General features: G+C 35.0%; 2 protein-coding genes across 2 annotated transcripts; both read right to left on the minus strand.

Annotated features, from left to right (window-relative positions):
• Positions 1-3,937: 3,937 nt before the first annotated feature.
• On the minus strand, positions 3,938-4,506 carry LOC149385200 (uncharacterized). Its single transcript, XM_089626273.1, has 2 exons — positions 4,410-4,506; positions 3,938-4,371 (listed from the first exon to the last, which is right to left on the minus strand). Exons 1-2 carry the CDS (start codon positions 4,504-4,506, stop codon positions 3,938-3,940), a joined length of 531 nt encoding a protein of 176 aa, XP_089482399.1.
• Positions 4,507-19,924: 15,418 nt separating this feature from the next.
• LOC149385201 (putative beta-1,3-galactosyltransferase 2) lies at positions 19,925-23,521 on the minus strand. The gene is made up of 11 exons (XM_089625751.1): positions 23,217-23,521; positions 22,708-22,807; positions 22,531-22,583; positions 22,214-22,425; positions 22,060-22,123; positions 21,889-21,961; positions 21,674-21,794; positions 21,185-21,272; positions 20,982-21,107; positions 20,411-20,520; positions 19,925-20,305 (listed from the first exon to the last, which is right to left on the minus strand). Exons 1-11 carry the CDS (start codon positions 23,327-23,329, stop codon positions 20,157-20,159), a joined length of 1,209 nt encoding a protein of 402 aa, XP_089481877.1. The 5' UTR covers positions 23,330-23,521; the 3' UTR covers positions 19,925-20,156.
• Positions 23,522-27,615: the final 4,094 nt, after the last annotated feature.

Raw genomic sequence — 27,615 nt, forward strand, 5'->3', positions numbered from 1 at the left:
GCGCAAATGCCCACTGAATAAGAAATGTCAGGCCTGCTTGCTGTCAAGTAGAGGAGGCTCCAAATCATGCTTCTGTACAGTTTGGTGTCAACTGGCTCAGCTCCATCTTCCTTGGAGAGTTTGACGGTGGCAGAAGCAGGAGTCCTCTTTGGTTTCCCAGAATCGAGACCAAATTTCTTCACAAGCTCTTTGGCATACTTGCTCTGGGATAAGAAAATGCCTTCTTCAAATTGCTTGATTTGAAAACCCAAGAAGTATGAGCTCTCCAACCATATTCATCTCAAACTCGGACTGCATTTGATCTACAAAGTGGTCCACCATAGTCTGGCACATCCCTCCAAATACTATATCATCCACATAGATCTGAGCAAACATCATCTCAGAGCCAGATCGTTTGATGAAGAGAGTCTGATCCTTCACACCTCTGACATACCCTTTCTGTGTAAGGTATTCTGCCAGGCGCTCATACCAAGCACGAAGAGCTCGCTTCAGACCATACTAAGCTTTATGAAGCATGTAGACATGATCAGAAAACTTAGGACCACAAACCCTTAGGCTGTTCGATGTAGAGCTCAACATTGAGTATACCATTCAAGAAGGCACTCTTGACGTCCATCTGGAACAATTTGAACTTTTTGAGGCAAGAGATACCAAGAAGAAGGCAGATGGCTTCGTGTCTTGGCACATGAGCAAACGTCTCATCAAAGTACATGCCCTCGATCTGAGAGTAACCCTGAGCAACCAGCCTAGCTTTGTTCCTCGTGAAGTTGCCTAGAGCATCAGACTTGTTCTTGAAGGTCCACTTGGTACCAATAACATTTACCTCCTGTAGTCTGGGCACAAGCTTCCAGACTTCGTTCCTCTCAAACTGCACAGTTCTTCTTGCATAGCAATCATCCAGAACTCGTCACTGACAGCCTCAGTGACATTCTTTGGCTCAATCCTGGATGTGAAGCATACATTGCTTATCATCTCCCTGTAGTTCACTGGCTCATTTCTCCTTGTGGTGACTCATTCATGCAGGTTGCCTAGGATGGCCTCTTCATGATGATTCTTCTTTACTCTACTCGAAAATTTCTTCATATGAGAGTCGGATGTAGTCCTTTCCTCTTATACAGCGGAAGCATCATCAGTGTCTGAAACATCCTCTAGGACACTAGTAGGGATATCATGAGAGTTGCTGACTTCATCTTCCTCAGAGACCCTGTCTTCATCATCCACCACCACATTTCTTGATTCCATAATACACTGAGTCCTCTTGTGGAAGACCCTAAAAGCAGCACCACTAGAGGTATACCCCCAAGAAGATGGCTTCATCACTGTACTTCTTCCTGGGTTCCTTGTCGGCAAGGATAAAACATGTACTGCCAAAGATGTGAAAATACTTAACATTGGGCTTCCTCCCCCACCAAATTTCATAGCTGGTGCAGGAGATGCCGGGACAAATAGATACGCGGTTGTGAATATGGAAATCAGTGTTAACAGCTTCTGCCCAAAAGCGATAGGGAGAGACTTCGCGTGAAGCATAACTCGAGCCATTTCCTGAATTGTCATGTTTTTCCTTTCCACAATGCCATTCTGCTGAGGAGTGATTGGAGCTGAGAACTCATGCATGATCCCTTGAGAATTGCATAACTCAAGAAATTTGCTGTTCTCAAATTCTCTTCCTGCGAATCTTCATAATCTTCCCTGAAGATTTCTCCTTCTCTCGCTGCAACCTCAAACTCAGAGTATGGAATGCGTCAAAGGCATCAGACTTTTCTCTGAGGAACTCAACCCATGTGTACGTTGAATAGTCATCAACAACTACAAGGATATATCTCCTGTCACCGAGACTCTCAACCTGCATGGGACCCATGAGGTCCATGTGGAGAAGCTCCAAAACACGAGAGGTGGTGAGAAAGTCAACTTTCTTGTGTGACGCACGAACTTGTTTCCTAGCTTGACATTGACCACATACCCTTCCTTCTTTGATCTTGAGCTCAGGTAGACCTCGAACAGCCTCTTTGGACACAAGGTTGCCCAAGCTCCTCAGATTCAAGTGCCCAAGTCTCTTGTGCCAGAGATCTTTGACATCAGCTTTGCTTACAAGGCAAGTAGAAGGAGGAGTCGAGGGAGCAGACCACATATAGAAATTGTCAGGAGATCTTAGTCCCTTCATGTACACTGAATTGTCCTCGCGGGTGATAGAACAGTCATTTTTTGTGAACGTGACAGTTAAATCTTGGTCGCACAACTGATTAATACTGATCAGATTGGCTGTAAGACCATCAACAAGAAAGATATTATCAAGGACTGGAAGACCGAAAACATTTATCTTTCCTTTTTCCAACCACAGTACATGTGGAGCCACCTCCAAAAGTGACATGTCCCTTAGAGAAACTTTTCACGTTGTTGAGAAACGAACTGTCTCCAATCATGTACCTTGAACACCCACTGTCAAAATACCACTCCACTCTAGCGGTAACTTTGAGATAAGTGTAAGCCACAAGAGCTCTATGATCTTGCTTGATCCTCTACACTTGGTGAGCTGATGTGTGAGAGGACTGCCTCTCTGATCGTTCCCTCATATCCACCTTCAACCTGAGAAATCTGCTCTGAGCATAGAGAACATTATTACGTGTATTTTTCCGCTCTAGTAATCTGCCATACAGCAGAAAGGGTGGATATTTCCACATTTTCCACAAAAGTGACATCTCCAATTAGTTTTAGGAGATGACCTTGGTAACCTTGGAAACACATGACTTGATGTCTTTCGCGATGTTGGAGAACCTTTAGCATAATACTGGTAAATGGGATGGAGACACAAAGACTGTTTACTGAGAAGAAGAAGAGACAGAGTGATACCCAAGACTCTATGACTAGAGGAGGGTTGACCAATCTTCAGAATTTCACTCAGGTTAGAGGTTCCAGATTTTAACAATTGAACTGATTTGGTCATATTCGCCAGATCAGCATTGAGTTTGGAGATTTGCTTCTTCAGACTCCCAATGACCTCGAGTAGATGAGACTTTTCACCCATAAGTGATTCAATTCTGTTCTTCATCATCTCAGGAGAATCCTTCTTCAGTTCTTCAATCTCCATAAGCAGGCTAGATTGCTTGGCTTCCAATTCTTCTATCTTCATTTTTTCTTGAGGACGGCGTTAGACTCGTCTGCCTACTTGACAAACAGAGTCTTGTAGGCCTCCAGTTAGACCTCATCACTTAGTTCATCCTCCACTTCTCCAGAACACGACTTAACACTGTTAGATGGTCCTGTCTGAGACATGATGACTTCATAGGCATGTAGAAGAAATTCGTCGCTGAGTTCCCAACTTTCAGCTGACTTAAAATCATTGAAGCATTCAGAAGGAGCCAGAGCAATTTTCCCGTTATTCTCCTCTGAAGGATCCTCATGTGGGTCTGAACTCATTGTCATGAAGGCAAGAAAGTTATTGCCTCCATCTTCTCCCGCATCACTACCGGATTCGTTTTCTTCATCGCTGAGCATGGAAGTGTAGTTCTTCTGCTGTCTCCTTAGATAGTTTGGACACTCAGCTTGGATGTGACCAAAGCCTTCACATTTTCTGCATGGAATCCCTTTTTCTTTAAACGCATGAAGGGTTCCCTGATCTTCTCTACCCATTTTGTTGTAATTCCTAGGTTTATAACCCTGAGATGTCTTCTCTCGGTTGAAGGGTGCAGTAAATTTCCCTGAGGGTTATGGGATATTTTCTCAAACTTTTTCATAAGCTTTCCATAGTTCTTGACCGTCAAGACCAGAGACTCCTCATAAGATTCTGATGACATCTCAGCTTGAGGAGACGAAGGTTCGGGTGCAGAGGACTTGAGCGCAAGAGCCATTGATTTCTTCTCTGGGGACCCTGAGAACGACATCCCGTAGGTGAGTAAGGACCCAATGAGTTCATCCACCTTCATTGCATATGTATCATGTACTAATCAATGGTGGTCACTTTGATCTTGAACCTCTCAAGATGAGATCTCAAGATTTTCTTGACGAGATTGGCATCCGACATGGGTTCCCCGAGAGAGTAAGACTCGTCAGAGAGGTCTCTAACTCTCACATGGAACTCGCTGATGCTTTCATCCTCATGCATTCTCATGTTCTCAAACTTGGTAGTGACAAGTAACTGAGAATTTTTCACTTTATCAGTCTCCTTAAAGGTGGTTTCAAGGATATCCCAAGCCTCATTGGCGCTCTCACAAGTATTAATCAATCTGAACACATTTTTGTCAACACCATTGTAGATGGCATTGAGAGCTTTGGAGTTAGAGAGAGTGGCTTCATCTTCTGTGGGACTCCACTCGATCTCAGGCTTCTTCACATGGGTAATGCCATCCTCCAACACCTTCTTGGGAGCATCCCATCCTGTAATAATGGACTTCCATGTTTTGTGATCGATGGACCTGATGAAGGCTCCATCTTAGCCTTCCAGTCAGCGTAGTTCTGCCCATCGAGAAGCGGATGTCGAGAAATAGAGCCTCCTTCCTTGAGCGTGTCCATTTCCAGCAACAACAGTAATATCAATATGAACCTCACCGAGAAACTTAGCGTGCCTGCTCTGATACCACTTGAAAGTCCAGATCTATTGTATAGTCTTGTTAGATGTTGTTAAGAATAACTGAAAGAACAACAAACAACAGATAATAAAATCAAGTAAATGACACCAAGAGTGGTAACTCAGTTCGGCATCAACTGCCTACTCTGAGGGATTTGTATCCCGGTGAAAAGAGTAACTCCACTAGACAATAGAATGAGTACACACTAGAATACAATGGATGATCACCCTCCACTATTCCTAACTCCAAACTATCCTATGGTGTTACTAACCTAGGCTCTCCCTAGATTTGAGCTCCCCTCCCTTTTCACTCTTACACTCTCCCAGTGTATCAATGAATATCAATAACAACAATAACAGCAACAACTTTAAAAAGCTAGGTTTGTCTTCGCCGAAAAGGATCAAAACCTAGAGAACAAAAACCCACACACTTTTCTCTTGAAGAGATGATTTCAGCGTGTAAAGTGTGTTACCCTTTCCTAGGGTATTGCATTCTCTTTTATAAGAGACAAGAAAAGATAATGTCCTATAATCAGATACCAGGACAGATGGCATACATCAGGACGAGGACAGACAAAAGGCAGTCAGCGCGGCCACGTCGTTTCCTGGCATAAAGTGACGATAGATGTTCTGTGCGATGCAAGAGACAATACTAGGAACAATAGAGTTGCCTGAACCAAAATGCCAATCTCAAAGTAACAACAATTTCTTTTTCACTTTACGAAAATTCCTTTTAAACTTTTGATACGAGATCATGAAGCTCGTAATGGAAACAATACCAGAAAAATAATTTCTTGTGTTTAATACGGAAAGTAGAATTCAAAACAATTTTAATTAAAAAAACGCTTTTAGTTTTTATCGTTGTTTTAGCTCTCAAGAAAATCTAATTAATCTAGATGAAGGTGCGACTAACGAAACAATCGTAAGACATAACAGGATTAGTAAACTTACATGATATCCCGTTATTTGATTTTCCACACCGGTTGATCGTCTTCTTGTTCTTTGTGTTTCTCATGTTCTTCACGTTGGATCAACACCAAGTCTTCCAAGCCGTTTCTCCTAATGAGATAGAACTAAGGCGTGGGTCAACTCTTTACTTCACTAATTATTTCAACGAGGTATCGGAATAATTCTTTCTTTTTTGGGAAGTGGGTTGAACGAATTTCTCAACTCCCAGAAGAGAGAAAAACGTCCAAGGCACTAGGGGCGGGACTGGCCGAAAATTTCAAGTGTAGAACAAAGAAATTCTAAACCTCATATTTATAGTTTTCTAGCTTATCAAAATAGAATATACACTTTCCTGATTTGATTTGATTTGATCTTATTTTATTTAATATGAGATTTTTATTCTAAGAATAGAATAAATCAAAATTTTCCAAGATATTTTAATAAATAAAATATTTAGATCATATATAGATGGAATAATAGAGAATATCTCCATGATACTCTCATAAATAATTATTATATTAATACTCACTAAAACGGATCATATTTAGTATATATTATTTATATCCTATTTGAGAAAAGTCTCAATCATTTTGGGCTTTGATCAAACAAATCCAATGCTTATGTACCTCATTATATACGCATACCACAAGCCTTATCGGGGCTTGTGGGCTGATTTAAATTGCACTTTTCAGGCCAATTTAAATCTAAGGATACTCCGAAGTTACTTAACAATTAATAACCTATTCGTAAAGTACTTTATTACGAATGCGCAAGATATTACAACTAAGTTGCAGCAGTATGTGTGTAGTCAAATTCACATATTTACTAAAAGAGTATTCTAACTCATTTTATCAAAGTCGACTCATGGATTATGGACATAATAACTCAAAGATAGATGAACACGAGCGAGAGCCTAGACATCGTTACCTTTCTTCTTCGCTTCATCAAATTTTGGTGATATTCCACTAAAATCCCACGACTGAATCTCTCGAAGTTATCATAATTAAACTTCAATCTTTATAGATGAATGTCCATTGATATAGCCAGAACATAAGTATCTATCTAGTTTCAACTCGTGAAACAAAGGTTCAAACATACCATTATACCCTTGAGTCACTTATGAGCCCTGAGTTCCATTGATTCCCTAGCGAAAGATTCATTTACTGTTCATAAAATAAAGGTGTCGACAATCAATTGATTTTGGATTCAGCTATCATGTGAATGAACATTGACTCTCTTTATTAAGTATATAAGCACCATCGTAATTGTGAACGAATGAATCAAAGAGTCGAGTATGTTACCCTGATTTTTGGGAGCACCTCAGGATTCATATAGTGACCATCATTTGTGATTGCGATATGTCCCATCGCAGTGGTTGCTTAAACGATGTACTGCAACATGTCCAGGTCATGTATGGTACCCCAAACAGAATGCTCCCACTTGTCAGATCCAGTCTACATTGAGTTGCATATGTGATTTCCTATCTACCTACCCAGGCATAGACTAATCACTAATCAGTTTAAGCGCTCCACCCGAGACTTATATCTTTCTCACATCAGATGTAGAGCTATAATCTCAGTTAATGCAAAGGGCTATAGATAAGTCGAATGTTGTCGCTTATAAAGGTTTGCAACTAATATTTTCTATCATTGATTGTGTCTTTTTATTTTCATTTAATAGTAATCTTTAGGCAATTACAATAATACCCTCGAGGGTAATTACTATAATATCCTTTTACGGGCAATATTCCCACATATCTATCTTGTATAAAGCAGAGAGTTCTTTAGTCATTGCATGTTGCCAAAGCGGTTCAAGAAAAGCCTATGTATAGGAAGAAGCTCGGAGAGGTTGTGAATTGAGGCAAAAAAAAATAAACGAAATCAAAAGAATAAGTGGAGTAAACCAAAATCAGGTACCTGGGTAGACTTGTGAGATTAGTGAGGGTAACAAGTAGAAGAAGAAGATGGATGAGAATCCGCACTCGTAAAAGAATCATATTGATAGGACAATTAAGAGCATGGATAGGTTGTGGGTTGACATCTGCAATGTTAGGAGTACCAACACTATAAGAATCAAATAGATCATTGAGAGTAACATCAGTTTTTTTTTGGTAAATTAGGAGTATTAGGGGGAACGAAATATAAATGAATATATGTTTAAGAAACACAACATGACAGAGACATAAAGTTTTTTACTATCGGGATCATAACATTGATATCTCATTGACCCTCACTATAAACTATAAACAGAAAGAGTAGAATGAGAACTGAGTTTGCTATGTTTGACATTAGGTCGAAGGGCAAAACAAGAGTAGAATGAGAACTGAGTTTGCTATGTTCGACATGAGGTCGAAGGGCAAAACAAGTGGAACCAAATACTCTCAAATGAAGATTAACCTGAAGTGGCCGAGGATTAGATTATATTAATGGAGTGTAAAACACTGAGAATAGCTTCTCGTTAAAACAAAATAGGAACATAAGCTGACAAAAGACTAAAGCAAGCTATTTCAATGATGTGTTTATATTTTCTATTGGCAACACCATTTTTCTCTAGTGTGTTAGTAGACAAAGTTTGATGATGAGATATATATTCACCTCCCAAATCGCAACAAAATATATCTGGCATCTCCAACTTAAAACTCCATTATATAGCTTTGTTTACTCTATTATACAATTTATGTAAAAGCAAACAACATTGTTTCCCAATCCAAAATTGTATTTTTAACACCAAAAAAGCTTATTTGTTATCATTCTAGTATTTCAATTATTTAACAACATTCTATATAATATATATCACAATTTATTCCACTTATATTTTATTTATACATTTATGTCATTTAATTTTATAATAAAGATTTATATTTTTAATTTATTTTGTGTTATTATTGTATATAATATAAAATTAATTTTTATTTCACAAATTCTAATTAGAATGAGATATAATATTGTTAAGAGTATGATATTTTACTTTGTAATAATTAATATAACTATAGATAAAAATGTATAAATTATAATAATTTTGAGGTTGTTACGATATTAATGAAAGCAATTTAATATTATTATATTTCTACTCTACTATAGAGTTGAGGAATAGTGGAACTTGGTATCTGGAGTCCTTCTATAATAGATAGAGAAATAGAATTGGTTTGGAGACAATCCAACTCTATTTTGTCACGTCTCATTTTATTAAAGAATGGATTGGAAATGGTCTTAAAGATGGAATTATTTTGAGTTTTAACAAAAATCCCAAAACAAATGGTAAATGCCCAATAAATCAAAACGTTGTTTCATTAGGTAGACTTAACAAAAATGAGTAAAATCGTCAATAAAAGACACACGAGATCTACTTTTTTTAAGAACTGGTGAAGGTCTTAAACATCAAAATGAACCAAATCAAAAGATGCAAGTAAAACATAAACACGTTTGCAAAACAGAAAATTTATTATCAATCCTTCCCGAAGAACATTCAGATAGCATAGGAAATCAAATACTGGAATATCATGTAAGTTCATTATTTCATGATCTATTTAGCTATTCATGTTTGTTATAGTCGTTTTGATAATATTTTCTAATCGTTAATTTATTAATAAATTGGATCCTTGATTTGAAGTTTCATTATAATCTAAATCGTTTAAGATTCTATATTTCACACTATTGAAATTTGAATAATTCACAACACAAACTTTCTTAGACATTTCATATTTCGCCAATACTGATTGATTGTTCAACAATTATTGATTCAATAAGTGAGTATTTTCAAGTTGTTGGCCTCCTAAAGATTCAATTGTTCTGCATAGCTCGTATCCTTCTCGTCATTCGCCTTCCTATAAGCTCCAAAAACATAACTCGACATTTACTTTTTCCCTTCAGAGAAATTTTCATGAGATAACTCTAATACAAATAGTTCTTTCTGAAATTACTTCACGCGATTAAGATGGTTGTTCAACTAGGATGTGGAACAACTTGTTGAATAACTGATTGCTTATAAAAGTTTTAATCAAGCTGATAAACAAATAAAACAATCAAGCAGAAAGCAATAATGACACATAAGAATTGGTAACCATGTCCGGTATAAACAACTTACTCAATGGGACTGATACGTCCAGGTGCAAACAATTCACTAAAAACAAACGTCAAAAGAATAGAAATATTAAGTTTGACAAAACTCCCTTTTTGAAAACACCGTCGTCTTTGACGTCTCCAATGGATGTAAATTTGAGCTCCCCTTAGACTCTCTCTCTCTCTCTCTCTCTCTCTCTCTCTCTCTCTCTCTCTCTCTCTCTCTCTCTCTATATATATATATATATATATATTTCACCCAATCTTCTCTCAAAGATTATCGAGCACGCCAATGCAAACACACACACTCACAAACTCTGATCAAAGAATGACTCAGAAAATTGCAAGCACCAATATCTAGTTGTCGATGAAGATCTCCAGAGTAGAAAGACTAGCTAAAGGTATAAGGCACGCGCGTGATTTACCTAACAAAAGAGACAATGACCTAATACGACACCAAATTAGCTTTATTAGATCAAGGCTCAAATCTTTGGCGAATCTCTCAGAATCGAAAACCAAATATCTGATAGTATATACTCAATATATTCTAAATTGAAAACATGAAGTTTCTTTTTTAGTTCGCGGGAGACAACAGTGTGGAACAAGTAACCCGGGTCTTGAACTTCTTCCTGCAGCTTCACTCGAACAACTTTAACCCAAATTGTTTTGCCAAACAACTCATGCCACAGAGGAACTAACACTTTCCATTCAATTGCACAATAATAAAATGCAACGAAACCTCGAATCCAATTTCAAATGAGTTCATGGGGCTCTAATATCGTGTTGAGACTTGAGATTACAAACGGAAAAGCGGAATTGTGTAAGAGTGGGGACATGATTTTTATAATGGAAAATAGTGTTCATGAAACAATACAATGCGCAAATAAATAGTCAAGGCAAATAATGTAGTAAAAGACTAAATTACCCCTGCATAGTATACATATGTTGATAATTTTCTTATCCTTTTTTATTCTATTCAAAGTAAGCTTAATGCATTAACCGAATGATCACACGAGATTTATTTTTGTTGGATAGCATATAAACTCGCTATTGGTTTATAGAGGCATACATTTCATATACAATATCAGAGTCTTTCGAGATGTCGTTGTGATTAACCTGACCTTAGTAAGGAGAAAATTATTGGTGTTAAAGTTTACTACTTTTCAAAAGATCTTTTATACTTTGAATTATATTTTACACTCTAAAGGATATTATTACAAGCTAAAATCAATCCAGCTCACGAGTTTCTTTTATAACAACTCTTTGGTGGAATTATGATCCTCCAATCTTTTATCTTAACTTTGAATGAAATCGTGAAGCTCCTCGATCACAAACCTCTAACTCGTGTGGATGCATTTACAAGCCTCAAATCTTCTTCAATCCCGGAATGATGATTGCTTGAAATGATTGTCGAAGAATAAAATGATAACGATCAGCGATCTTTGAATTGTGTATTTTTTGTTTACTAATCTATTATGTCGATGCCTTTGACTATGAGCAAGATTAATTTAAATAGTATTTCAAAACAAAGAACACGAGAGATCTTGATTCGAGCTTATTTAAATCCCACGTTTGAGCTTGTTCTATCTATTAAAGTAGTTGATCAGGGCATATGATTATATATGACCTCTTTTTAAAAGAGTGTGCAATGCTATAGTTTTTCAATATTTTTCAGTATACTTATTTGGCTACTATATATATATATATATATATATATATATATATATATATATATATATATATTTGCAATGCTAGAACATAAGTGACACTATGCATCACCTAAATTTCCTTAATGGGTATATCTAAGCGACAAAGATAGTGATATAAATGTGAACCAATAACAAGTCATTTGGAAATGTGTTCTGTTAATTTTCCTTCGTGATCAATAGAAAAATATCTGTAGATGAGTAAGGGATAGTGAGTTCTATTAATTATGATCAATCATAAAGATGAAAAGGTAGTGTTCTCTTTCTATTGCAATGCATAAAATGACACCCACAAAAGAGTACGCGCTTTAATAATTTTCGCATCTTAATTAGTTTTGTGTCAGTGCATGTGGTAGGCCTTTCCATTCCATTGACCGACCACTTGCATTCAGAAAAACTTCAATCTTGCCTTTCAAGTAAGAATGAGCTTTACTAGAATTATCATAGCTATTATCATTCATTCATTTACAATTATTGCCTTGATGTTAAAGATGATCATACCTCATCTCACCAAACAAATAAGAGAACACACACACACACACACACACACACACACACACACATATATATATATATATATATATATATATATATATATATATGCATATACATATGTATATGTATGATGGTTATTGCTTTTCAAATTCAAATAGATATGGACGACATACGGAATCATCGTCATAAATTCACAAAATTGAAAGTTGAGGAGTACTTGTCTCGGTATAAATGACTTGTTATCCCACAAAATATATATTCTTGTTGGCATTATAAAGGCTATAGATTTATATTTAATGTACCCAGCGTCTTTGCGTTGTAGGGTTGGTGGGCAAAATTCAATGCGCATATTTTCAGAGATGTCACAGCCCACCTGCCATTTATTACTCTCTCTCTCTCTCTCTCTCTCTCTCTCTCTCTCTCTCTCTCTCTCTCTCATATCTATATAGTCCTTGGAAAAACATTGGTCCATGATTCATAGTCACACATATAAAGCTGATCAGATGATACAATGCTTCATCACTTGTGTATATAACGTTTCGTCTTGCTTCTTTTTGTTGAGACTAGCTACGACATGCAATTAATAATCACTGCACAAATATGGCAGTGTTTTCTTTCTTTTATGAGCCTACAAAATATTCTTCACAATAGAGCTAGTTAATTAGCTATAGCTATATACATACATAATTTTGTCTTATAATTTCTACTGTGATGAATATTACATATATACCTCATACATGAGATGTTGGTACGGTTCAATCAGAAACCGGTGCTTTAGCTTCTAGAGATCTGTTGTTTGATTGAGCCGTGCCAATATCACATGATCTTCGTAGGGTATTAAAACTACGTACATCCATTTTTATTCATTTACTGCAAGCATATATCTTGTATTGTACTGATATTTTCCAGGCCTCGATGACGCTCTATTTCCAAATTTTAATTTTGGAAGCCATGGAGAACCATTTTTTTCCTCTTTCTCGCCTTACTAACTGCTATGCACATTTTCCCGGTGAGCTAAAGGTAATTTACGTACTCGTGTAATGATGATGATATCTTCTTTTTTTTTCTTCTTATTGTTGTTGAATTTATTAAGCTCCTCGTTCGTCAGAGTTTTTAAGCTAAAAATAATACAATTGATAAGTTTATTGTCGTATTAGGTTTAATAAAAACAAAGCAGACGTGAATTATTCTGTGGAGGGTTGTGTATGAAGGTTCCTTTGCCGATCATTTCCTTGTAAGTAGTTCATAATTTAGATACTTGGTTGATCAATATGGTTTTGTGGCAACTGCAGATCATCAAACAGGATATGTTGAAAATATACCAGAAGACATTAGAGCATCTGATGAACAATGAATGTTTAATATTCTTTAATTATGTTTGACATCAGAATCCGATGATGAGCTAGTACTAGTCTTATATATATGTTCTTTCATTTATTTCTGTTTTATCGCCACATATATCCATATCTTAATTGCTGACTAATCATAAAAAAAGGCATTTATATCGCCCAAACTTTTAGAATGATTGGTTTATATGCCCATTCCATTTTTTTTTCATTGTAAGTCTTACATTTACATATAATTTAACATTAAAAATGATTATTAGTTCGGAGATACACATAGAATGAGAAATGAAAGTCTACCACTGCAAAAAAAAAAATAATAATAATAATAATAATTAAAAAAATTTGGGTAAACCGTATCCAAATCCAATAAAAATTGCTTTTGTTATTTCTTTGTGAACACGACATTCAAATTTTCCCCGTTACTATTTTAACCACAATTCTATGACTAAAATACATTCGTTGATAAAATAGTTCTATAACTTCGTAGTGCTTATAGTCAAATTAAAATCGAAGAAAAAGAGAGAGACGTTAAGATTAACGCTAATAAGAGAGTGACACAAATACCTACATATACTGCTTGTTTGAGGATGATAATTCTAAAACCATTACTTTCATACCTTCTATAAATACACAGATCTTTTTAATTTTCAGAAATCATGGCCCTTATATTAATAAAAATTTGTTGCAACTAATTATTTTTATGTTTCTTGCCAAAGTTTCATTTTATTGAAAAAAAATAGTTCATCAGATCTGCATTAAATTATGGGTAATTTAGCAAAGTAACCAAACCAAACCTTTTAGATTGTTAAATATAGCCAACGTTTTGTAAATAATTAGTAAATAAACAGCACGAATTAAGTAGTCATCCAAAATTACTAGGATGCCCAAAAAAACTTTCCCGCTCATTCACCCATTTAATGATGAAAAAAAAAAAAAAATCGAGAAATTTCTATTCCTGAGATTCTAGGTTATTAAACCTCTTCATTAACTGCTGGACTATTTAAAAAAAAAAAGAACTTAAAAAAAAAAGAACTTAAAAAAAAAAGCTCTCAAAGAAAAAGAAAAATCTTTGTCTCTCCTCCGACGAAATCCAGTCCACCATCGCCGACCTCCGATTTCGGCTGCAGCAACTCTCTCATGTATGGATTTGTAGATGTTCTTGATAGTTTTACAAGTATTTACTAATTTCAGAAAAAGAATTACACAAAAAATGGAAGGATAACCTGTGTTTTTGGATTCGATTTCGGAAAACATTTATTTTGTGTTAATCATCTTCCTCGTTGGTATAGATTCATGTGTTGTAAATGGATGTTAATATTCGTATATAGGTTATTCATAATCCTAGATTTTCTTCCATAAACCCTAGAAATTTCAAACTAGATTTGGAGGTTCGGGTTGTAAATGGCTTGATGTATGTTTGTATATTTACATATATTTACTGCATAATATGTCTAGTTTAGAATTTGTTATAACTAAATTGGAATATTAACACGTATTTACTGCAAAACATGGTTAATAGGGCTCAACCACGATGACGAGAACGAAAATAGCTGCCGTCAGAAATAGAAGCTCATAATAACGCTGTCTACCGAAAACAGTTTGTAAATCATTTTGATTACATTCTGTATTTACACCACCTGACAATGGGTTATGGCTTTCCAGCTATTGACGTTCAAAAAGCTTCACTGCAACATAACAGCGACAGTAAATATACGTAAATACAATAGTAATTTTATATAAACCGGTGCGAGAGTAGACTAAAATTAAAAAAAAAAAATACACCACCTGATTCATTCAGAGAAAACCCAACCATCTTGAGGATCAGTGATATTTTCAGACGTGTGAATGATTTTCGGCCATCAAATTAAAAAGTAAATAAATAATTAGAACAGTAAAAAAAAGGCATAAAGAAAAAATATATAAGGAAACCAATCAACAAATAGTCAGCCACATTTAAATAGTTGCTACAAATAAGGAACTTCTTGAAATTCCCTCGTATCTGTTCACACGCTCAAATTCGTTCAAAAATAAAACTTCCAGAAATACAAAACAATTCAAAATTCAAAAAATTTCATAATTTAAAATTTTAAAAGGGCAAGGTTCGGAATAGAAAAAACAAGTAATTGGGCCACGTCATCCGAGTGGCTATTTACTTAATATTTACAAAACCTTGACTATTTAGCAATCTATAAAGTTTGAGTTGGCTATTTTGCTAATTTTTTGTTAAATTATTTAACTAATGTGTACAGCAACTAACTATTTCTCTAGTTATTTTTAAGTTTTTAGCCAAAGTTTAATTTTATTAAAAAAAAAAAAAGTCCATTGAGTCTACATTAAATAAATTAACTAATGAGTAAATTTAATTTACTCATTAGTTAATTAAATTATTGCGGATCTATTGGAGTATTTTTTTAATATAGTTAAATTTGGACTATTTTGTAAAATGATGGTAGGCTATTAGACTACTAACTTAATTACCTCTTAAATGAAATAGTAAGAAAAGAAAAGAAAAATGAAACTATGGCTAACAGAACAAAATTAAGTCTATCAAGACCAGGGATTGAAATGCCGACGGCCGATTTCATGCCAATGGCCTCAAAAAACGGAAATTGCGGTGGCCGATGGGAATTGCGACGGAAAAAATGTGGAAATTTGCTTAACAAAATGCCGACGGAAATTTTGATAAAACACGGAAATGTCGGCGGAAATAATGTTGCATAATTCTTAATATAACAAATAAATTAGTTTCAAACACACGCATAATAAGTTTAAACTCCAAATTCAAATCTCCAACACACATAATAATTTCACACATCATAAAAAAAAAACATAAACAAAAGGTCCAAAACACTTAATAAGTTCAAAAACAAAGATAAGTTCAACATACATATTAAGTTCAACATAGGTATAAAAAAAAAAAAAAAAAAAAAAAAAAAAAAAAAAAACCCTCAATAGTAGGTTGAGTGGCGGTGGGGTTGATAGTAACCCCCGGTTCGTGCGTGGAGATCACAGTAGTTAGCCCATTAAAATAACTTCGGATTCTATCAAAACAACATAAATTCTAACTTTGAAATCTAAATCTCAAACATGAAATAAATTCGGGTTCTATAAAAAACAACAATAAATTCTAACTTTGAAATCTAAATCTCAAATATCAAATAAATTTGGATTCTATTAAAAAAAATTGAGAAAAACATATGTGAACCACATAAATATACATCTTCCATTCAGCAAGATTTTTCCAAGAAAATCAAAACGATTCGATTTCATCACAAACTCAAACTGTCGACACAAAACAGTGGGAATAACACGGAAATTTCGGCGACATTCCAAAGAAATGACGAAAATATTGTTGATTTTGCACAGAAGGCGTAGAAATAATGTGGGCACGGTCGAAATTCCGGGGAATGTCGACAAAAAAATACGCGAAACGACAAATGGTCATTTTTGTACCGGTAATGTCCAAAAATCGGAATTTCGACGTCATTTCGACGTCATTCCACGAAATTTAATTCCTTGATCAAGACTACAAACAAAAGAAAATACTATAAATATAGATTTCTATGATATAAAATTATTTAACGGTGTATTTGACGAATTGGGTTTGAATAAAAAGCCCAAATGGAATCGTAGGTTGGGGATAGAGTTGTGGAAATTGCTTGTGGTAACCGTTTTTTGTATTTTATCGCAAGAATATTATGTATAAATTTACTATTACAAAAAAAAAAGTTAAAGTTAAACTTTCACTTTATTTGTTTTAAATTTGTTTACTGTTTTGGGCTCTATCTAACTTTATTTACTGTTTATAATTTCATTTATAAGGTCAATAATTGTTTGGCGTTTGAAAAAAAAATGTTATTTTCGAAAAGATTTAATGTAGTTGCTATTTTGGACAATTTGCACCTAAAAATCGTTATTTTGTATTCCGACAAAATTTGATGCGGAAAGGGGTTCATTGAGGGCCCCAAGTGTACATAAAGAGAAATTGCCTCAAGTACTACCATTTCATAACTTTTTTTCCCATTTTCCACCAAAACAGTATTCGGACAAAAATACTAGTGACCCAATGTACAAATACAATTTTTTCCTCTATTTATTTATTTTTTCTTCTTTCTCTCATTTTCTTCTCAGTCGTTCTAAAGCCCTCTTTCTCTGTGAAACCACGCACACAAATCTCCAGCTCTTTCAAAATCCGCTTCATCTCTCCCAATGGCACTCTCTTCCTCGGAGCTCCACCAATGGTGTCCCAAATGTCAATCCTCCATCGAACCCTAATCCAAACCATAAAGCAAAAGAAAATCTCAGCCAACGCAATCAAGACAATCTCCACCTTCCCTTCCCTCTCCCAGATCTCCGTCGATCCATCATCACCGAAGAGCCTCAGATCTCCGCTGATACTTCTCTCCCGCTAAATCCGGCCTTAGGAAGTCCTTTCTACAGCGAGAATAGGCAAAGCTCCGCGATCCTGATCGGATTTATGATCGAATTGTTGGGATCGCGAGTCCAAACCCTAGCTTGAACCATGTTCGCGGACTGGACGGCGTCGCAAAACTAGGCGCGCGGACATGAAACATGTAAAGTAATTGTTGAAAATTATGTAAATAATTGTTATCAATTGTAGATATAGATGTCAGCAATTGTTATCAATTGTTGACATCTATATCTACAATTGTTGACATAGTTGTCAACAATATCCATCAATTGTTGACATCTATGAGTAAATAGTTCACTATTTGTTGACAATAGTTGTCAACATTGGATGGCAATTATTGACATCTAAAGTCAACAAATAATGAACTTCATTAAAAAACCTTTAAGCATATTCAGACCAAACCGAACATTTAAACAACCTATAAAAACGACAGAACTTTTTAAACCACAGAAAATTTTGTAAAGGCAAAAACAACGTACCTTGAGCTTTGGTTTGGGCAAGGATCTGATGTCAGACCTTGTGCGCGGAGCTTGGACGAGGGTTTCAGAGTTTGGGTGAAGGAGACGGGATTTACAGCAGAGAGAGAGAGAGAGAGAGAGAGTGTGTGTGTGTGTGTGTGTGTGTGTGTGTGTGTGTGTGTTTGTGTGTGTTTCATAGTTAAATGCCTAGCTCACGTCATTTCTCTAATAAATGTCAATATTAAATGCTCATAACAATAATACAAAAAATGCATCAGGTACGACTTTTTTCGCACCTGAAAGTGTAAAATGTGCGACTTTAGGTGCGACAAAGTCGCACCTGAAAGTCCGCACCTGATGTTCGTCTGTGCGAAAAGTCGCACCTGAAAGTCTTGACTATCAGGTGTAACACATTTAGGTGCGATTTTTCGCACCTAAAATCGCACCCAAATTATCTCCAAAACGCTTTATATATGCGGGTAAAAAGGTATAACTTTGTGCGACTTTTAGGTGCGAAAAGTCACACCCAAAAGTCTTCCGCACTGGAAAACAGTATTTGTCATAGTGTAAAAAGAGTTGGTGTGAGATTGTAAGAAAATTTGTGGTTCAAAGATAAAAATGGTTATAAAATAGTCTCTCTCCAAGATTTAGTAGTTTATTTGGCCAAATTATGTTTTTTGTGAAAAATAGGAAAAATATTATACGATGGTAGTATTTGCGGCAATTTCCCTATAAACTATTAGCCTACTTTTTCTAATTATTAGAGAAATTAAAAAAAATAACATTTTTTAAATGTAACATTTTCAAAGTAGTGACTACTTTAATTTTTAACAAAAATAGTATTTTTTTTTTAATTAGTAAATAATTATTTTCTTTATAAATTAATTGCAAATAATAAATACTTAAATATAGGGAAAATGACACATACATACCTTGTGTTTTAGTGAAATGTCGAGTATAACATTTGGTTTTCAAAAATGTCGAGTTCATATTTTCTGTTTAATTGAAATGACGAAATTATACCCTCAAATAGACAACAGTGCCACGAACCTTCTTTTTCTTGAATTTTTATTGAATTTACATTGACGTTGACTATAATATTTATATGTAAACACCAATTATCTTTATTCATTCGCGTCATATATGTAATTTATTTAAAAACTAAAAGGTAAACAACAGTCTCTTAATCGTGAAGAACACAGAAAGAGGCAAATGGGTAAAAATCGATAGTTGATAATCATCAAAATCACATATTCGAACAGAGAATCCATGATTCATAAGTTCAATTCGAACACAGAATTAAGTTACCTTTGAAGAGATATGAATTTTATTATTTAATTTCAATTATAGGCTATTTTTATTTCAAAATTGGGAATTTGGAAGTCAGGGTATTGATTTGGATTTGATTCGGTTTTTCTTATATAAGAGTTAATATCAATGAAAGGGACATTTGTGACAGTGTTATCCATTTCAATGTATAATTTTGTCATTTTAGCTAAACAGATGGTATGAACTCGATATTTTTTAAAACAAAAAATTTAACTCGATATTTCGCTAAAACACAGAGTATTCAATAAATCCGATTGATGATCAATATAGACAGACTTATATACATTGATCTGTCTATTCAATTATGGCTTTTAATATATTTGTTATTTTCCCTTATATACAAACGACTTAAAAACAAAAAAGTAAGAGATTACTAACTTAAAAACGCTATTTTCGCAACTTGAAATAAAAGTACAAACACATAGGCTACTTAAAGCAACTACCACCTTATTATTTAATGTATGGACAAAATGGCATTATTACCGGAATGGAGAAGACATGGTTAAGCAATTAAATGAAACTTGGTTGGTATACTTGAAGATTACACTCTACAGAAAAACATTTTTATCATACCATTTTCACTTATTATTACCTTTATCGTAGTAGCTCTAACATGAATCCTTTTCCCACAATAAAATAAAATACAAAAACAAAAAATACAACAACAACAAAAAGCGCAACCGAAATATATACATAAAACACGCCAATTTATTATATGACATGAGCAGTGATCAAGTTTAACGAACAATGTAATGTAAGCCTGTATTATTCCTCGAAAAAGTTTTTTATGTATAAGTATATCATGTTACATGTACAGTACTGCTCAGAAGGTGGTATTCCACAAAACACTCTGGTCCTCACTGCATCGGGTGTGAACATCCGCGATCCTCTCGACAGAGTTGCAAATTCCGCTGCATCGCCAATCAAACGACGCCACACAAGCACTCCCTGCCTCTGCCTTCCATTCACAGTCTGCACTCACATATTTGTGTTTACAACGTGCTGTTATTATTGATCATGTTAGAGAGGACAGGGTTATATTAGTAATTTGTATGAGAATAGAAAGGCGGAGTTTACCTGGCGGAGTACCACAGCATAGTCTTCTATCGTCAACGTGTTCCACGTCTAGACCGATAAACCACGATCCAATCGAAACATCTTCGTTGGCATATTTGTGCAGCAAATTCCTGACATAGTTTGGTCACAACAGCAAAGAGATCAAACCGAGTAGCTTTGTTCGAAGTCTCGATTTCAGTTCTTGCATTCTGATAATCACTTTTCATGAACTCTCTGGAGACTCGTATGATATCTTTTCTTTTGACAAATTTTACTAAAACATGACTCACAACTCATACGTCATGATATTGGGTTTTTACTTGTCAAATATTTGAAAAATATGAATCTTTGGACCAAAATACCCAATTATTAAGAAAATACAGTGTATGGCTGCAGCCGGAAGCAAAAAAGCATATGAGGCTGAACATTGTATTTTCCTAGTCAATAAGGGTATTTTGGTCAAACGGGTCATATTTTTCTAATTTTTTACGGGTTTGGACAGAAATCCAATTTCATTGACTTGTGAGTCATCTTTTTCAAATTTCTCTCTTTTTCTTTTTTGGGGTAACAAATCAAATGATAAACTACTCACCGGTTGATTGAGACGTAAGTGGCCAAATCTTTGGAGATAGCATAGAGTTGGCCCGTGGCGTGGCGGAAATACTTATTCCCCGCGGCACCGAATTTCCAATACTCGGGCTCATGATATCTCACGCCCCTATATTTTCACAGTCAGACTGTATTCTTTTGAGTATGAAACAAAGGAAAAGATAAGAGAGTACGCACTACACTTACTTCCGAGCCAAGACCGGACCGGACTTCATGCAACCAATATAAACTCTAGCCTTCGCACGATGCCTAGCCACAGTCATCCCGAGTGTTCCTATTGCAATAAATGGGATAAAAAAAAAAATATATATATATATATATATATATATAAATTTATAAAGCCACCAAAACTAGGGGATTTACTACATAGCCAACCTTTTATAAATTATAGGTAAATAGCCATTTCGGTGAGGTGGCATCTAATGGTTCGTTTCGGCTTTCCAATTTTTCCCTTATGATTCCACGTGTATTTACGATTATTTACACATTAAAATAAGGGCAAATGAGTCATTTTGGCCACGTAAATAAAATCTCGTGGCTATTTACTTTAATTTTCCAAAAATTGGCTATATGGCAAAAAATGTGATTTCATATGACTGCATATCTAGAGAGCCCAAAATAAATATCAGGGACAATGGTTCGATCGAGCAAAGAGGGAGCTGATTTGGAATTTACCTAAATTCACATGAACGTCGTCGTCGACTTTGACATAGAATTCCGCGTCCCACAGAGCAACGGCGGTCGTGAAATAAGTTCTTGTCTTTGCTGGTAATTCCATGTAGCCCTCGATGTGCTCCTGCGTATTCAATGTACACATTTAAAAAAAAAAAATGTGAATTCCTTACCAAAAAAAAAAAAGAAACTTGAAATGAAATGGGTTGCTAAATCACCAGCCTCAAGAAATCTCTATGCATTTTCTCCTCCGCTTCAACGGCTTTATCGAGAATACCTCCAGGAGTCGGACTAACAGTCGGTGAAAAAAAAATCCGGTGGTCAAGACGAGAGACTATCATGCTAAAAGGTCACAAGCATTATATCGAAGATAAAGCACAAAAGCTTACCTGTGACCTATGACAAAACGTATGACTATACCTTTCTCTTCCTCCAATTTGTTCCTTTCCTCGCCTGGAAAAAATCTATTTCAAATCCGAACCAATTCACTCGCCATGGTTAATATATAAGCGACCAAAGAATGGCATTCAAAGTTCAAACCACCTTTTGGCATCCAAGTCATGCGAATCGAGTCTCTTCGTTTCATGCTACTAAAAGCCGTGTTGATTCCTATGACCATCAAATACTTTCTTTTTGCAGTTAATTCGCTGGAATCGGGGTTTTTAGATTTCGGATCGGTTGTATTCACAGAAGCACGCACAGCCCTCGCAGCCGCTAGCTTCATCTCCAGATCCGAGACAGTCTTATTTAAAATTCTGTGTTTTCCATTTCTTGCTCGAATCAGAGAATTCTATTTCAACAAATCAAGTTTGGTACAGCTAAACAAAATTATAATAAAAAAGGCACCAAAAATAGCTTACTGAATGACATGCTGAGTGTTGGAAAGATCTTGTAGATTGCCATTTGATGTATGCTTGACAATCACATTTGGGCACACATATAAAATTAGTACCGAATCGATCCAGTGTAATGAAATAACTGAGTTTGTTAATCATCTTGAAATATGCGACTGTGTGTGTGTTATTTCATTCACTTACAATCTCCGTTTCGCAGTCGTCCAGTTTTAAATTTAATTGGTTATTTCTGATTTCAGATGTTCTTTGGATATTTCCAGCTTCAGGAACCATGATCCATATCCTGATATGAAACAATTTATATCTTGTCATCACAATGTAATATGTTGTCTCATACATGACACCAAAACAAAGCTCAATGTGGTATGTTATAATACGGATTAACAAGCCTTCATAAATATGCATCACTGTTATCATATAACATATAAAACCAATATTCCAGGATAGTGTACTAAAAAATTGCTAGTCTTGAGGACGATTGAATCATAAAATAACTTCACAAATTATTATTATTATTATTATTTTTTTTTTTAAGTGTAAGCTGGTAGCGAAAACCTACCTAATTCTGAAAACCCATTTGGAACCACCTTACCCATAAAAAAAATGAAAATAAAAAATAAAACACACATAATGTAGCAGCAAAATTCGCTATGCAGAGTGGTTGAAAACTGAATAAGTAAAAGAAGAAACACCTGTTAGTGAAGAACGTTCCAACATAGAAGCAGGCAAAGCAAAGCAAAAGAGCTGACTTCCGAGAGAGAGCTTTTCTTTTAACGAAATCTCCTCCTTTGCTCTTCGCCGACATTTTTGGAAACTCATTCACTTCTCTCTCTAGTAAACAGAAAATAAAGTGCAATAAAACGGGAAGGAAAAACAAAAAGACTTAAGATTCACCTAAGGTCAGCATTGTTGTGACAGACAATAAAATGTTAGAGCTTTAAATATTTGGGTGGAAGAGGAGGAAGAAGAATGAAAAGTGAAAATATGACCCACTAATAATTTGTTGTCTATGTAGTGTGAATATTACGAGGAATAAAATGAAAATGAAATCGAGCCCGTTGGTCTTAGATCGGACCCAAACGACAGAACGACAATTCGTCCCAACGACAACTTATTGATTACCCAAACGCAAAAATGAGAGAGAGAGAGAGAGAGAGAGAGAGAGAGGCATGAAAATGAAAGTAACATTGCCCTTGCCCTTGCCCTTGCCCCTAACTTTAAAACTTTTAGAATGGTAGCGGTTTTATGCCCTTTTAGTGTTTTTCTCCTAATAAAACCTCACATTTACATACAATTTTACGCTGAAAAAGATAATTGATTTGGAAATAAGTTTGGAATAGAATTTAGATATATCACTCAAAAAATGGTACAACCATATCCATTTTTTAAAAATAAAACTCAAGCCCAATTAGTCTTAGATTAGAATTTGTTTTGTTGGTCCCAACGACATAACAATTTTTTTTTTTTTTTGAGGAAACGTAAACAAAAATCAAATTGGACATGTTTCAAGATTAATGTAAAAATGGCCTTAATTCTCCTTATTTTTATAATTATGTGCTTCGATGCTTCTTTCATATTTTTCTTCTAGTAATACCCCATATTAACATTTAATTTTACACACAAAAATGAACTTAATTTTAAAACAAAATTAGAATCGGGCATAAATGCATACCGCTTAAAAAATGGGACAACCGAATTCAAATCACAAGATTAATTCTCATATTTCAAAGATTTTATAACGAAATTTTTTTATGAATCATGATCACTAAGTTTCAGTCTTTTTTAGATGGTACAGAGAGAGACACCGCCTTGAACAGTCAACGAGGGGGCATCAACGATGACAGAAAGCGCCAGTCAGAGAAATTGCGTTATACGACCTTCCTACTGTGATTAAGAAACACGCCGTGTGTGTCCTTATAGCCTTTTACAACACAACTACTCATATTTCTGTAAGATGAAAAATCATTCATCGTCCATAGTAGAACAGCTCTAAGCGTGAATTTTTCTCTTAAATGAGCGTCAAAAACTTTGATAGGTGTGGCCCATAGCAATCTCAAGTCCTCCACGAGCAGTTCCAAGTAAACGTCAATCTTATTTTTTGGTTGCTTTGGACCCGATATCAGTACCGTGAACATAACAAACTTCCTCTTCATATACAACCAACCACGGAGGAAGATTATATGTAACTAATGTCACATGCCACGTACTATGCCGACTACTAAAAGAACGATACAGATTTATCACCAGTCTCTAGAGCCAACCAAAGATTTCTGGGTTCATCAGAAAAATTAGGCCATGTATGATCTATTAACTTCCAGGTAGCTGCATAGGCTGAATGTCTCAAGTATCTATTGACTTATATATCGTTCGCATGCCAAGTCAGATCTTTCTCAATTTTCGGTGTACCATACATTCTTTTAAATCTGGGTATTAGGGGAAAATACTACAAAAATTTTTGTCGGCACACCTACTTTAGGATCCCTAGACCCTTTTGGGACTTTTCATCGAGATGTATCACAAACGAGGTAAATTGCTAAATCTATCTTGTCCTTCCTATATAGAATGCAGTCATTAGGACAACCATGAATTTTTTTTTCATATCGCATACCTAATGAACATAATGTCTTTTTGGCCTTGTAGATAGATTTGTGCCATTGGTTCCTTTCGGAAACATGTCATCCAACATTTTCAACAACTCGTTGAAACTTGTGTTTGGCTTTCAAAGTGTATACTCTTACCAAGGTAGATAACTTAGTAAACTTATGACAACCTTCATAAAGTGGCTTTTTAGCATCTTCAATGCATTCTATAAACTTGACAGAATCGTTTTATAGAATATTTTCAGCAGCTTTAACCATTTCTACAATATTAACATCATCGTTGTATTTCAAAAAAAACTATGTACATCAGGTTCGGGAATGACCTCTTCTTCACTACTTCTGCTACAACTGAAATTTTTACTATGCATATCCAAATTTCATAAGTGTTGTTCATACCATTACAACAAAGGTGATCTTTGACTATTTCCAACGAATGTGATGCCATATTTCCACACGTTTTACACGGACCTAGTATGACATCCAAATTAGGTGAGTTATTTTTAGTAAACTGTAAGAAAGTATCAACACCATATTCATATTATGAGTGTCTATCCGAAAACAACCATGACTTATCAATTATGTAAAAATGTGTTATTTTAATCAACATTGACTAGCTAATACTACAAGAAGAAAGTAAAATACATTAAATGAGACAAGTAATAGAGTACTTACTTTGTACTACCATCAATAGTTCGTTCTTCTCCTCTTCAAGAACTATCCAAAGGAGCAGAAGGGCCAGAATTCCTTTTCACCGCTTCTAATATCCTTCTTGTAATTCTTGAGAGCTTTTGACGAGCCTGACCAACCTCCAAGTGATAAACACGAATATAATTGTTAAGTAGGCACATAAAAATATTACAAATATATCGAATATGTATAAGGGTTTAATGTACTTAATGACGGGACCACTGTTAAAAAGACTTCAATCTTTAGTACACCAAATCAGCAACACAGAGACCTTCGCATATAATAAAACACACACACAAATGTATTCACAGTATATTCTTGACCATTATAATCATAGGTGATGAACTACAAAAAAATATCTAATTTACAGAAACAATTCAAAAATGGTTCAAGTCCCATACTCAGAACACATGCAGAGATGTTTCACACTCCATAGATAAAACAGATAATCATAAATCACATACAAAAACATAAAAGCCAACAAAATCTAAGAAACAGTACATGCAGAGAAGCTGAGACATAATCGAAGCAACCAAACATAATCTTATATGCACGATTTTGTGTGTTTGAGACAGAATTTTCAAAACCTTATGTTGGAGAGAGGAAACATAAGCGATATAAGAAACAAATATGACTGTAGAGCAATGAAAACAGTGAAAACACCAAGTATCCCAGGTATTTACATTCGAGCAATGAAATCCCAAGTATTTGCAAGCCTTTACCAAAGAATTGAAATCCCTAAATAAGAACATTCTTGAATGAAATCCATAAATTTCTCAAATCCCTAGACCAATAACCCCAAATCGCAAAACAAAACAAACCCTAAATGAAAACATTCTCGAATTAAGAAGAAGAAGAAGGGGAAATTCATACCGAAGAAGTCGACGGCATCCGCGAGCGTCGATGACGATGGACGGTGGTCTGTGCGAGTCGAATAAGTCGAAGATTGTTGTTTGGGTTGTGATGTGATGTCTAAGATGTTGTTTAGGTTATAATATCGAAGATGGTTTGGGAGAAGACGAGTGACTCTACCGCAGTGCCCAGCGAGGACGGTGGACAACGACAAGAGGTGGTGAATCGTGGGAATGTAATTTTTTATGGCGTGATGTTAAAAAGGCGTTTGTAAAATTTAGCCTAAGTGAATATACTATATACTCAACACTTGGTCAATTTTGGACTTTTCTACCGCCTAAATGAAATAGATGAAATAGTTAGTGGAAAATTTCCCTCCTTTTCTGAAGTTAGTGAAAATTTAGCGATTTTTTTATTTTATTTTAATCTTTGGACGACTTTTTTATATTTATTGTAGTGTATATAAATCTAACAACTATTGTTTTGAATTTGAATGGAGTCTAATAAATCCCTTAAATTTGATTTTTGGCCCAAACTTTACTTAAAAAAATCTAGAACTGTTTTGTGGACTTGTTATAACTAAAATGGTAAAACGATAATTTGTAAATACCGTCTAGTTATTTATATCGACGAATGGTAATATCGATAAGTATTATGTGAACCAATGTATTTAATTAGGGTGTTACATCAAATAAAAAATGTAAATGTGTATGAATCGAGAGATTTTCGATATCATTCTTTTAGAGGAGTCGGGCAATATCAAGAGTATAAGCTCGGAAAAAAGTTTGTGTACTTTTGAGTCCGAAACTTTAATCTTAAGCTTTATTCACATGGCTTGATGAAGTCTCAACACTATATAAAAATATTAGGATATGTTTAACTAGCACAAAATAAAGTCCAAAATATATTTTGGAACTTAATTCAAAAAAACCTTTATACTTAAGTTACTTCT

The sequence above is a fragment of the Urtica dioica genome, chromosome 9 (genome assembly GCF_054948205.1).
Source record: "Urtica dioica subsp. dioica isolate 48M chromosome 9, U.dioica_male_clone48M_v1_H2, whole genome shotgun sequence".
In the NCBI taxonomy this organism is placed as follows: Eukaryota; Viridiplantae; Streptophyta; class Magnoliopsida; order Rosales; family Urticaceae; genus Urtica; species Urtica dioica.